The 13,924-nt window shown below is 47.6% G+C and overlaps 1 protein-coding gene across 1 annotated transcript in view; it reads right to left on the bottom strand.

The window, feature by feature from the left end:
• The window catches only part of ZCWPW1 (zinc finger CW-type and PWWP domain containing 1), a 230,803-nt gene that overhangs the window by 130,519 nt on the left and 86,360 nt on the right, over positions 1-13,924 (bottom strand). The window contains exon 6 of the mRNA XM_030188050.1: positions 6,260-6,429. Within this exon, the coding sequence (XP_030043910.1) occupies positions 6,260-6,429 (170 nt within the window). The remainder of the gene's footprint in view (positions 1-6,259; positions 6,430-13,924) is intronic.

Raw genomic sequence — 13,924 nt, 5'->3', positions numbered from 1 at the left:
ACATGAGAACCAGAAAGAGGCCGACGCAAAGGCCACCGTTAAAGAACACAGTATCAGGAACACTCAAATGTATAACTTAGGAAGATCAGTGAAGGGAAAGCCATTAGAGAGGTCAACTGTGTGACATCTAAGAACTCAAGGCTGACTACAGAGGATAGCTGAAGAAGAAAGCTGCAGAAGGCAGCTTTAGCCATTTGTAGAGGTCATGTGAAAAGAAAGCTGCAGGGGTCAGCTGTTGGTTGTGCTGCACTTGTCCGTTTAAGTTGAAAACTAAAGGGCTCCTTTGCATGACTAAGGTGAAGAAGTGAGATACAAGTCAAAGTACAGAAGTCAGCTGTACTTGAAAGACACAGAAATCAGCTGCATTTCTAATATGCAGAGCAGAAATGTAGCATCAGCTGTAGACTGAATTGGAAAGGGTAATAAAGAGAGCAGAATGATGAAATTGCAGTGCTCATCTAAATTTGAAATGTAGAGGTCGGCTATATTATGAACTTCTATTTCCAGGTACTGCAGCTTCTGCAAAGAGAAGCGCCACTGAGTCCATGAAGGAAAGATTTTGTTAATGCCTTGGGGGCAAAAGTTGACTCAGAATCAACCTAATTAGGTCAGCATGAAAAAGAAAAACTCTAGAGCAAAAGGCAGCTGCCTACTAAAAGTGGGTTAAGCCACTTGAAGCTGTAAATTAAAACTTCAGCTGAAAATAAAGAATAACATCTTTCCTGCTGCAGAGAGGTGAAGCTCAGCCACATCAGAGACGACATGGTGTCAGAGAGCACACGGTGAGTTGAGAAGTCAAAGTCAGGTGAATACAAGGAGGCTAAGAAGATAAGCTCAGCTTAATCTTAAAAGAAAGGTTCAACTGGGAACCAAAAGTTAAAGGCCCAGTGAGGTTGTGAAATTAAGATCAGAAGAGCCCATGTGATCAAAGACAGTATAGACTAAGAGGTTAGATGAAGCTGTGTTTGAAGCTACAAAAGTTAACCCAGCTAGAGAACCCAAAAGAACTGGGCTTCTGGAAAAGACAGATATGATGGTCAGCTAGGGAGCCAAACAGCTGAATAGCTGTAAGTATGCACTCTTGCACAGGCACCACATCCAGCCATATTGTATAGCTTTTCTAGTTAGCTCTATTACCCTAGTGCTCCATCATCTGCATTACACAGGCAGGCGAAGAGGTTAGGCTCAACTGAAACTGTGAGACTGAGTTCCGCACAGCCCATGAGCAGAAACCCTGTTTAGCAAATGCCGATAAGGAGCAGCGAGTTTGCGAGGCTAAGGCCGGTGAATTTAAGGTAATAAGCTGCCAAGCCCAGCTGAATTTGAGCTCTTAAACTTGGATGAATTAGATAATGTTCTATGTTAGTTTTTTTTTTTGAGCTGTGGGTGTGTTAATTATCAGAGTCTACATTATGTTTTTCTTGGTACTGTTATCCGTGTAATATCATCAATAAAATTGTTGAACCATAAAGGCAGAGGGGAAGGAGGGTGGGTTCGGGGGGACGGGAGAAAATGTTAAAAAGATTGATGATGGACTTTACCACTGTATTGCTATTTTGAAAGTTTGATGGTGGCATTTATGTTTATGCCAGATACTGGATATAGTTATTTTTGTCAATCATCAATAAAAATGTTGAAATATAAACTTGGATGAATTAAAGCTGAAACCATGCTGATAAGCCCAGCCATATCCATGCTATTAAGCTCAGCTAGATCCACACTGCCAGGCTCAGCCAAATTTAAGCTGTTAAGGTGAGCTACATCCAGGCAGTTAACTCAGCTAAATTCAAGCTAAGCTCAGCTAAATTCATGCTGATAAACTCAGCCAAAACTATTCTGTAAAGCCCATCTAAAGGCATGCTGATAGGCTCAGCCAAATCCATGCTATTAAGCTCAGGAGAATCCATGCTGTTAAGTTCAGATGAACCATGCTGTTGGGCTCAGGTGAACTCATTCTGAGAAGCTTGGTTGAACCTATGCTGCTATCACACTCTTCAGAACCTATGATGTTAAGTTCGGCAAATAGGCCTAAATTAGCTGAGCCTGAGAAGTTGGCAAAACTAGCAGAAGCCAGGAAACTAAACTCCCTTGAGCCCATGAATGCCATGAGAGATAAAAAGGAAATTATAGTGGAAAAACTGAACGAGAGAAGCTCAGAGGAACAAGCAATAATGGACTATGTGAACGCAAGAGCTGCATATCAACTGGCACCGCTGGGAGGAGACGAGGTACATCAAAAACATAGCCCACAGCATTCACTTGTATTGGAAAGAAGCAAATCTCAGAGAAAAAGGAACGGAAGACTTATAGCTGAAAGCTCTTATCTAAAGAATTTTCTCTCTCTGCTTTTGGAAGATGGATCACATAAGCAATCTAGACTCACTTCTCGAAGGCACCAGAATACAGCTTAGCTTAAACAGTGCCATTACAGAGGAGCCAAGTACCTGGGAATAGCAGGCCAAATTTCATCCAGAAGAGAGAGAGAGAGCTCCCTAAGAGCCTCGCAACATTAAACAACCATCAGAAAAAAGCAAAATAAATGTTCTGTGACAAGGTGTGCATCAGAAACAAAGGCACACAGCCCTCACAAAGACAGCCTGCCTTCTAAGCCACAACTGTAATGGACTGCACAAACTAGGAGAAAGAAAACTGCTACCTGAATAAAAGGGTGAAAAACTAGATATACTACTATAGCACAGCGCACCTCTGAAAATCAAAGGAGCAAACTCACACTGAATTTCACCTGAGAAGGCATGCACAAAAACTGAATTCCAAATTACAATGTCTCTAAGACTAAATCCTAAAGCCTGTGTTGAACCTGTGACTTTCAGGTTGTAAGGTACTCATTCCAAGAGAAACTACTTTGCCTTTTTTTGACATTTAACTGCTCCTAAAGCACATCCTGATTGTTAGTGTCTAGAGAGCTGCATAAAAGATTGGGGCACCGATGCACAAAGGGAGCCCTTAAAAATGGCAGCCATAGGAGAACTTACTGAGTTGCAAACAGTGACCAATACACAAAAGGGATGGCATGCAAATGAGATGCACGGAAATTCCTTTGTGCATTGGTCACTGTTTGTGACTTGGATGCCTAGAAACATGCACAGAACAGGATTGTTTCCTCGGAATCAAGAACATCATGCCTGGGCTCAGGGTGCCCACTGATCTGGCCTCATAAAAACAGTCGCTCACGGGTCAGTGGCTCTTACCTGGCTAGCCTTGTGGAACTGATTCTTCAGCCCTGTTACCAACATCAGACATCGTTTATCCCATGGCCCCAAGGCGAAGGACAGGCATGAAGCAGCAAGCAATAGGAGAGCGTTTGTTGACAGGTGGGGGGGAAAAGGAAGGAAAGATCATTCCCTGAGGTCAGCAGAGCGCAGGAAGGAGGAGAGAACTCCCTGCACCAGGCTGGGGGGTGGTAGGGAAGAAGAGGCCGAAGGGAGAAGGGAACTGCACAGGACTCCGATGACAGCTCCTGACCTACCGTAAAATCTAACACTCTAAAGGCAGACGCTCCTTTCTGTGCATCACACAGAATGCTCATTATAATACTAATGAGCATATTGTAATGCATTTGTATAAGACTCTTGGTAGCTGCTATAGCAAATGGTTAAAGCCACGCAAAAGCCCTTTGTGCATTAGATGCTAAATAACATTTGTTTTAGACTGGCTACAACCAGTCTAAAGTAAACGCTACCAGCATGGTAAGCTTTGCGCATCAGGCCCTGAGTCTGTAAGACTCTATTTCCTCCTCCCCCTCCAAAGTTCCAGCCTCATGTGCAATACACTCTAAGCTGAGGTACAGTTAACGGTTACCATGGAAATTTGGAATTCTACAACTCAACGCACTCACTGAAGCAGTGATAAAATACACCTTACCAAAGCAAAAGGAGGAGGGAGGTAATGAACTTCCCTGCCGATAATCCAGTCTGCCACGAAAAATAAAAAAATAAACTGTGCTCATGCTTGAAAGAGGGCAGAGGCACACACACATTCAAAGCAGCAGAGCATCATATCTATGTTACTTGAATGTTCTAAAATGCAACCTTATTAAGACTTGAATGTTCTAATGCAAGCTTATTAGGTGTATCATTAGTATTATGCTAACATTACTACTACTACTACTACTACTACTACTATTTAGCATTTCTATAGCGCTACAAGGCGTACGCAGCGCTGTACAAACATAGAAGAAAGACAGTCCCTGCTCAAAGAGCTTACAATCTAATAGACAAAAAATAAAGTAAGCAAATCAAATCAATTAATGTGTACAGGAAGGAGGAGAGGAGGGTAGGTGGAGGCGAGTGGTTACAAGTGGTTACGAGTCAAAAGCAATGTTAAAGAGGTGGGCTTTCAGTCTAGATTTAAAGGTGGCCAAGGATGGGGCAAGACGTAGGGGCTCAGGAAGTTTATTCCAGGCTTAGGGTGTAGCGAGACAGAAGGTGCGAAGTCTGGAGTTGGCAGTAGTGGAGAAGGGAACAGATAAGAAGGTTTTATCCATGGAGCGGAGTGCACGGGAAGGGGTGTAGGGAAGGACGAGTGTGGAGAGATACTGGGGAGCAGCAGAGTGAGTACATTTATAGGTTAGTAGAAGAAGTGTGAACAGGATGCAAAAACGGATAGGGAGCCAGTGAAGCGACTTGAGGAAAGGGGTAGTATGAGTAAAGCGACCCTAGCGGAAGACGAGACGGGCAGCAGAGTTTTGAACCGATTGGAGAGGGGAGAGGTGACTAAGTGGGAGGCCAGCAAGAAGCAGATTGCAGGAGTCTAAACGAGAGGTGACAAGAGTGTGGATGAGGGTTTTGGTAGAGTGCTCGGAAAGAAAGGGGCGGATTTTAGCTGAACCTGCATGAGCCCCAGCCACTTAAATACTTTTCCCTTGATAAAATGAAAAAGAAATAAAAACAATGCTGCTAATTAGAATCTTTCTTAGCACGGATAACAGGTTATGCCCCAACCCCATTTTGCTAGAAATAAACTGAAGTCTGGTACAGATGACTCATTACCATTTACGTAACAAATGTCTTTGATGAAGGAGAAGAGAATAGAGAGCCCAATGTCCAAACATTCTGCTGTGGGGTGGGCCATCATTTCATTCGCTGGGGATCCCAATCTGCATTATAACTCTGGTATTTGAATTCCAGTGTTTAAATGTGTATATTTTTGATACTGTTTCACAGTAGTTCTATATATTATTAGGCTTCAATTTACTGTTTTCAAGTTTACCTTATTATATTTAGTTTATTTTTGGCTATTTTATTATTGTTATGCTGTTAACAAAATTGTAAGTTTTATGTTAAACTTTACCTGCTGTACACCGCCTTGGGTGAATCTCTTCTTAAAGGCAGTTAATAGATCCCAATAAATAAATTGGGGAAAACAGAAAAATTCCGGTGGGGAGGGATCTCAGAGATCTCTGAGATGTACCTCAGCTCCACTTTTTTTTTCTTTTTAACAGGAGCTAGACATGGGGGATACTTTGGCTTGGTTCTCTTTACAGTCTCATTTCTATAGGGACATTTTAGATTTCTAGCAACCCTATCCTGGCACCACAGCATTATGTCACCAACAGCACAGATTTTAATGGGTAGAATAAGGGACTATAAATACCACACTGCATTGGGGATGTAAGTTGAAAACCAGGACTGAAATTGGATAAACTGGCAGCTGTGACACACAGTGGAATTTATGGGAGACTCCTGCCTGCTTAAACCACACAGAAAGGGCCAGCCCCAGAGTCTTACTGGCACTTAACTGCACAATGACACTATCTAGTTAGTTTTGGCCAGTGTTTAAGAAATGCAGGCATCAGAAGTATTCAGAGTTGATGCCCACGTACGTAACCAGAAGATAAAACTGCATAAAAAGCAGTCCTATCTTTGCCAGATTATGCATGCAGGTATCGGAACTGAATATCAGCCAGCATTCACATAACTTCTGGGTCAGCCGAAGAATCATATATTCAATGCTGGTACCCCAACATGCCCCGTCATTGAATATCTGGGTCTAATTCAGCAGTATTGTGCAGGATACTCCCACACGCTATCCTTCTGAACCAAGTCTAATATTTTACCCCATTTCATGCTAGGACATGTAGTTCTGATTTCCCTGTATAAAAAAAACCATAGCTCTATAGAAAATAAAATAAATATCTCAATATCTTGCCCTGAATTTCCTCCAATTTGCCCTACATATCAATATTGACTATACTAGCAGAAATGTGTTGGCCTGTCATTGACTAATTAGAAATCTTAACTCTTTTTCCTTCTCTTCTTGCTCAGGGACAGTTTGCTGGATTTCTGACCCACTGGTTCACACTCCTCCTGCTGTAGTTTTAGTGACATCACTGATGCTGCATTGGCGTGTGCCAGAGGAAGTTTCTTCGAGATAGCCTCCACCCCTGCTACAGGCAACCTTGAGCATTCCCTTTGGAAAAACAGAAAGATACACTAAAATTCAAGTTTGATATAATACACTGCACTTACATCCTTAGACCAGGTAGTAATGTTGCTTACCTGTAAACAAGAGAACATCCATATATTCCATAAACAATTGGCTCACATATGTTTCCATTAGCTTAGTAAAAATAGGTATACTAGCTACAGGGCGATAATTTGAAGGTATAGAAAGATCAACATTATTGCCTTTGGGTACTGGTGTTAGTATAATCTTTCCCATATAAGATGGCAGTGAGACAGTTGCCAACAATGAATTAAATTCTGCTGTTAACCACTGTGAAATTAAATGTGGTACTTTTGAAAATAAAGAAATTGGACAATAATCCAGAATACATTGAGAATGAGAACATTTCAATAGAGTAGAAGTGATAGTAGTGGTCATGGGTGGAAATGAATCCCAGATTTTATTAGTTTTCACCCCATCCAAAAATACCAAAGAGTCATCAAATGAAAGCTCAGTATTGTTTGAGTCAGTAATTAATACATCACATTGAATCTGTGTTACAATGTTAAGAAAAAAATCTGCAAGATCTTGAGCAGACGGCAGTGTTATGTGAGGACCTAGTAAGGAGTCAGTTGGTGCAGTTATAGATTTCACTAAGGTACACAATACTATTAATGTTATCCTCATTAATTGACTATAGCAATTCTTCTTAGATTCCATCACCTTTTTCTTATACTGTATAAAAACAGATTTCTATACCAACTTGCCATCTATACTGTTATTTTTGCACCATCTTTCATATTTTTGACAATTTTATTTTAGCATCTTCATATCTGAGTTATATATGGTGAATTTCTATGAATAATAACCTTTTAAAGTTTTGTTCTCTTGTGATTTTGTTACCCACTTTGAACTGAAGAGGTTAAATTAGCAGGATATAAGACCAGTTTATCATTATCATTTATCATCATTATCAAAAAGATATAAAAAGGATGGAGTCAGTCCAGAGGGCTTATGAACCTCAATATGTATACACTGGAAGAGAGCAGGGAGAGAGAAGATATGATAGAGATGTTTAAATACCTCAAAGGCATTAATGTAAAGAAGGTGAGCCTTTTCAAATGAAGGAAAACTCTGGAATGAGAGGGAATAGGATGAACTTAAGAGGAAAAGGGCTTAGGAGTAATCTAAGAAAATATTCTTTCACAGAAAGGGTGGTGGATACGTGGAATGGCCTCCCAGTGGAGGTCATGGAGACAAAGACTGTGTCAGAATTTAAGAAAGCATGGGACAGGCACGTGGGATCTCTTAGGAAAAGGAGTTAGTGGTTACTGAGGATGGGCAGACTGGATGGGTCATTTGGTCTTTGTCTACCGTCATGTTTCTATATCGCATTATTATCAGTTGCAAAAGGCCTATGTCTGGAATACCCAACCGCCCAAATGTGTGCTCAGCTAGATCCTGGGCAAGGAATTGCTGCTTAGCTGGCCTTCTAAATGGTTTTGGTATCTTGAGATATAGGTGGCTTATAGAGCTGCAGGTCAAGTGATAGGTTCCATAGCCAGATGATCTTCTGACATATTGGGTAAGAGCCTGACCTGACTTGATTGTTTATGTAGAACACAGCTATCTTATTCTTGGTATGAATAAATAAGATATTACCCTAAGCCAATCCTTGAGGATCTGTAGTGAGCAGAACATGGCCAGTAACTCAAGAAGACTGAAATGGAGTTTGTACTTATTGCACACCCACATATCCTATGTGGGGATATCAACAAGGTGGGCTTCCATTCCCACAGGAGATGCATCTGTAATAAAACTTATGATCAATTGCAGTAGCCAGAAGTCAGGTCCTTGTGCTAGGTTGAAAGTACCTTACTACCAAGGAAAGGCTTGTCTGCTTTGTGATGTTATCCAAATTTTTCTTGAAAGAGGTTGCCAATGTTGACCCCACTGAAACTTCATGTGCCAATCAAGTGGGCAACTAAACACCCTTGCTATGGTGACCATCACTACCCACTGTGGCTACCATGTCACATAGTAATCTGAGAAGGAATGTGGACAATGTGGAGCGAGCCAAGGTTATATGATGTCTCAGTGTCTGGACTGCTCACAGGTGAGTATCCAGAAGGAATGCTCTTGCAAGGGGGATCACCGAGCGTGCTCCAATGAACTCTAGGGATTGTGCTGATGAGAAACTCCAGCATCTGCAGAATTTGGATGGTCCTAATTAGAGTGAGTAGCCTCTTGCTATGCTTGAGCAGATGAGCCAATTGTCAGACAGGGAAGACAGAGAGTCCCAATCCGAATAGCTGGACCACTGCTATAGGGTATGATACATACCTGTAGCAGTTGTTCTCCGAGGACAGCAGGCTGATTGTTCTCACGACTGGGTTGACGTCCGCGGCAGCCCCCACCAACCGGAAAAAGCTTCGCGGGACGGTCGGCACGCAGGGCACGCCCACCGCGCATGCGCGGCCGTCTTCCCGCCCGTGCGCGACCGCTCCCGCCAGTTGAATGACAAGCAATAAAGTATGAAACACAACTCCAAAGGGGAGGAGGGAGGGAAGGTGAGAACAATCAGCCTGCTGTCCTCGGAGAACAACTGCTACAGGTATGTATCATACCCTTTCTCCGAGGACAAGCAGGCTGCTTGTTCTCACGACTGGGGTATCCCTAGCTCTCAGGCTCACTCAAAACAATAACCCAGGTCAATTGAACCTCGCAACGGCGAGGGTACAACAGAAATTGACCTACGAAGAACAACTAACTGAGAGTGCAGCCTGACCAGAATAAATTCGGGTCCTGGAGGGTGGAGTTGGATTTACACCCCAAACAGATTCTGCAGCACCGACTGCCCGAACCGACTGTCGCGTCGGGTATCCTGCTGGAGGCAGTAATGAGATGTGAATGTGTGGACAGATGACCACGTCGCAGCCTTGCAGATCTCTTCAATAGTGGCTGACTTCAAGTGGGCCACCGACGCTGCCATGGCTCTGACACTATGAGCCGTGACATGACCCTCAAGAGTCAGCCCAGCCTGGGCGTAAGTGAAGGAAATGCAATCTGCTAGCCAATTAGAGATGGTGCGTTTCCCGACAGCGACCCCTAGCCTGTTAGGGTCGAAAGAAATAAACAATTGGGCGGACTGTCTGTGGGGCTGTGTCCGCTCCAAGTAGAAGGCCAATGCTCTCTTGCAGTCCAATGTGTGCAACTGACGTTCAGCAGGGCGGGTATGCGGCCTGGGGAAGAATGTTGGCAAGACAATTGACTGGTTAAGATGGAACTCCGACACCACCTTCGGCAGGAACTTTGGGTGAGTGCGGAGCACTACTCTGTTGTGATGAAATTTGGTATATGGAGCATGAGCTACTAGGGCTTGAAGCTCACTGACCCTACGAGCGGAAGTAACTGCCACCAGGAAAATGACCTTCCAGGTCAAGTACTTCAGATGGCAGGTATTCAGTGGCTCAAAAGGAGGTTTCATCAGCTGGGTGAGGACGACGTTGAGATCCCATGACACAGTAGGAGGCTTGATAGGGGGCTTTGACAAAAGCAAGCCTCTCATGAATCGAACGACTAAAGGCTCTCCAGAGATGGCTTTACCTTCCACACGATAATGGTAAGCACTAATCGCACTAAGGTGATTCCTTACTGAGTTGGTCTTGAGGCCAGACTCTGATAAGTGCAGAAGGTATTCAAGCAGGTTCTGTGCAGGGCAAGAACGAGGTTCTAGGGCCATGCTCTCACACCACACGACAAACCTCCTCCACTTGAAAAAGTAACTCTTTTTAGTGGAATCCTTCCTAGAGGCAAGCAAGACCCGGGAGACACCCTCAGACAGACCCAACGCAGTGAAGTCTACGCCCTCAACATCCAGGCCGTGAGAGCCAGAGACTGAAGGTTGGGGTGCAGCAACGCTCCGTCGTTCTGCGAAATGAGAGTCGGAAAACACTCCAATCTCCACGGTTCTTCGGAGGACAACTCCAGAAGAAGAGGGAACCAGATCTGACGGGGCCAAAAGGGCGCTATCAGAATCATGGTGCCGCGGTCTTGCTTGAGCTTCAGTAAGGTCTTCCCCACCAAAGGTATGGGAGGATAAGCATACAGGAGGCCGGTCCCCCAATGGAGGAGAAAGGCATCCGACGCTAGCCTGCCGTGTGCCTGAAGTCTGGAACAGAACAGAGGCAGCTTGTGGTTGGTCTGAGAGGCGAAAAGGTCCACCGAGGGGGTGCCCCACGCTCGGAAGATCTTGCGTACCACTCTGGCATGGAGCGACCACTCGTGCGGTTGCATGACTCTGCTCAGTCTGTCGGCCAGACTGTTGTTTACGCCTGCCAGGTATGTGGCTTGGAGGAGCATGCCGAACCGACACGCCCAACGCCACATCCCGACGGCCTCCTGGCACAGGGGGCGAGATCCGGTGCCCCCCTGCTTGTTGACGTAATACATTGCAACCTGATTGTCTGTCCGAATTTGGATAATTTGACAGGACAGCCGATCTCTGAAAGCCTTCAGTGCGTTCCAGATCGCTCGGAGCTCCAGGAGGTTGATCTGCAGATCCTTTTCCTGGAGGGACCACAGACCCTGAGTGTGGAGCCCATCGACATGGGCTCCCCACCCCAGGCGAGATGCATCCGTCGTCAGCACTTTCGTGGGCTGCGGAACTTGGAATGGACGTCCCAGGGTCAAATTGGTCCGGATGGTCCACCAGAGCAGTGAAGTGCGACAACTGGTGGAGAGGCGGATGACATCTTCTAGATTCCCGGTGGCTTGGAACCACTGGGAAGCTAGGGTCCATTGAGCAGATCTCATGTGAAGACGAGCCATGGGAGTCACATGAACTGTGGAGGCCATATGACCCAGAAGTCTCAACATCTGCCGAGCTGTGATCTGCTGAGACGCTCTGGTCTGCGAAGCCAGGGCCAAGAGATTGGTGGCCCTCGCTTCGGGAAGGTAGGCCTGAGCCGTCTGGGAATTCAGCAGCGCTCCTATGAATTCCAGAGACTGAGTTGGCTGGAGATGGGACTTTGGGTAATTTATCACAAACCCCAGCAGCTCCAGAAGTTGAATAGTGCACTGCATGGACCGGAGGGCTCCTGCCTCCGAGGTGTTCTTGACCAGCCAATCGTCGAGATATGGGAACACGTGCACTCCCAGCTTGCGTAGGTAGGCCGCTACCACCACGAGGCACTTTGTAAACACTCGTGGGGCAGAGGCGAGCCCAAAGGGCAGCACACAATACTGAAAGTGCCGTGCGCCCAGGCGGAATCTGAGATACTGTCTGTGAGCTGGCAGTATCGGGATGTGAGTGTATGCGTCCTTTAAATCCAGGGAACATAGCCAATCGTTTTTCTGAATCATTGGCAGAAGGGTGCCCAAGGAAAGCATCCTGAACTTTTCTTTGACCAGGAATTTGTTCAGGCCTCTCAGGTCTAGGATGGGACGCATCCCCCCTGTTTTCTTTTCCACAAGGAAGTACCTGGAATAGAATCCCTGCCCTTCCTGCCCGGGTGGTACGGGCTCGACCGCATTGGCGCTGAGAAGGGCGGAGAGTTCCTCTGCAAGTACCTGCTTGTGATGGGAGCTGAAAGACTGAGCTCCTGGAGGACAATTTGGAGGCAGGGAGGCCAAATTCAGGGCGTATCCGCACCGCACTATTTGGAGAACCCACTGGTCGGAGGTTATGAGAGGCCACCTTTGGTGAAAAAAATTTAACCTCCCTCCGACCGGCAGATCGTCCGGTACGGACACTTGTAGGGCGGCTATGTTCCCGTGGATCCAGTCAAAAGCCCGTCCCCGGCTTTTGCTGTGGAGGCGCAGGGGGCTGCTTAGGCGCACGCTGTTGACGAGAACGAGCGCGCTGGGGCTGTCCCTGTGCCTGACGAGGCCTTCGGGCCGGCTGGTTGTACCTACGCTTTGCAAAAGAATAGGGTGCAGCCTGCCGTGCCCGGGAAAAACGCCCACCCGTGGGGGCGGGTGCTGAAGGCGCCCGGTGGGAGAGCTTGTCGAGAGCGGTTTCCCGCTGATGCAGTTGGTCCACCATCTGCTCGACCTTCTCACCGAAAATGTTATCCCCCCGGCAAGGGACGTCGGCCAGTCTCTGCTGGGTGCGGTTGTCCAGGTCAGAGGCACGCAGCCATGAGAGCCTGCGCATCACTATACCTTGGGCCGCAGCACGAGATGCCACGTCACAGGTGTCAAAAATCCCCCTGGACAGGAACTTTCTGCACGCCTTCAGCTGCCTGACCACCTCCTGATAAGGCCTGGACTGCTCCGGCGGGAGCTTATCGACCAGGTCCGCCAGCTGTTGCACATTGGTCCGCATGTGGATGCTCATATAGAGCAGGTACGATTGGATGCGGGTCACGAGCATGGAGGACTGGTAGGCCTTCCTCCCAAATGAGTCCAGAGTGCGAGACTCCCGCCCCGGGGGCGCCGAGGCGGTATCCCTCGAACTCCGTGCCCTCTTGAGAGCAGAATCCACGACCGCTGAGTCATGGGGCAACTGGGGCCGCATGAGCTCTGGGTCAGAGTGGATCCTGTACTGGGACTCTGCTTTCTTGGGAATGGTGGGATTAGTTAATGGTCGCACCCAGTTCCGGAGCAGCGTCTCCTTCAGGACATTGTGCAGCGGTACCGTGGAGGACTCTCTAGGTGGTGATGGATAGTCGAGGACCTCGAGCATCTCGGCCCTCGGCTCTTCCACAGAGACCACGGGAAAGGGAATGCTTATAGACATATCCCGCACAAAGGAGGCAAAGGAGAGACTCTCAGGAGGTGAGAGCTTCCTCTCCGGTGACGGCGTGGGGTCCGAGGGAAGGCCCGTAGACTCCTCTGAGGAGAAATATCTCGGGTCCTCCTCTTCCCCCCACGAGTCCTCATCCTCGGTATCGGACATTAGCTCATGTAGCTGAGTCCGGTACCGGGCCCGGCTCGACGTCGAGGCACCGAGGCCTCGGTGTCGTCGAGCGGTGGACTCCCGCGCCGGCGGGGACGGAGCTCCCTCCATCGACGTCGACGGGGACTCCACCTGCGTGGCTGTCGAGACCGGCACCGCAAGCGGCGGCGGTGTCGACTGCCCCGGCGCCGGGCTAGAGCTCGCCGGCGCCACAGTCATCGGCGCCGAGGGCGCAAGCACCCCCGGCGCCGGCACAGCCTGGCGCATCAGCCCTTCCAGGAGCCCCGGAAGGATGGCTCTGAGGCACTCGTCCAGGCCCGCTGCCGAGAAAGGCGGTGGGGCCGGCAAGGGTGTCGGTGCCAGAAGCTGCTGGGGGCCAGGAGACGGCACCGAGGTGCCGGAACCCCGACGCGTCGGTACCTCCACCACCGACGGAGATCTCTCCTCTCTGTGATGACGCTTCGGCGTCGACACCTCCTCAGGCACCGAGGGCTCCCGGTGACGGCGCTTCTTGTCCTTCTTCCGGTGCACGTCACCGGTGCCGGAGGGCATGGAGGAGGAGGAGGTCGATCCCCCTCGGTCTCGAGGTACCGGGTCCGACAGGGTTCGGTCCCGTGG

This window comes from Microcaecilia unicolor, chromosome 14 (assembly GCF_901765095.1).
Source record: "Microcaecilia unicolor chromosome 14, aMicUni1.1, whole genome shotgun sequence".
NCBI lineage: Eukaryota > Metazoa > Chordata > Amphibia > Gymnophiona > Siphonopidae > Microcaecilia > Microcaecilia unicolor.
This window is presented reverse-complemented; position numbering and strand designations above follow the sequence as displayed.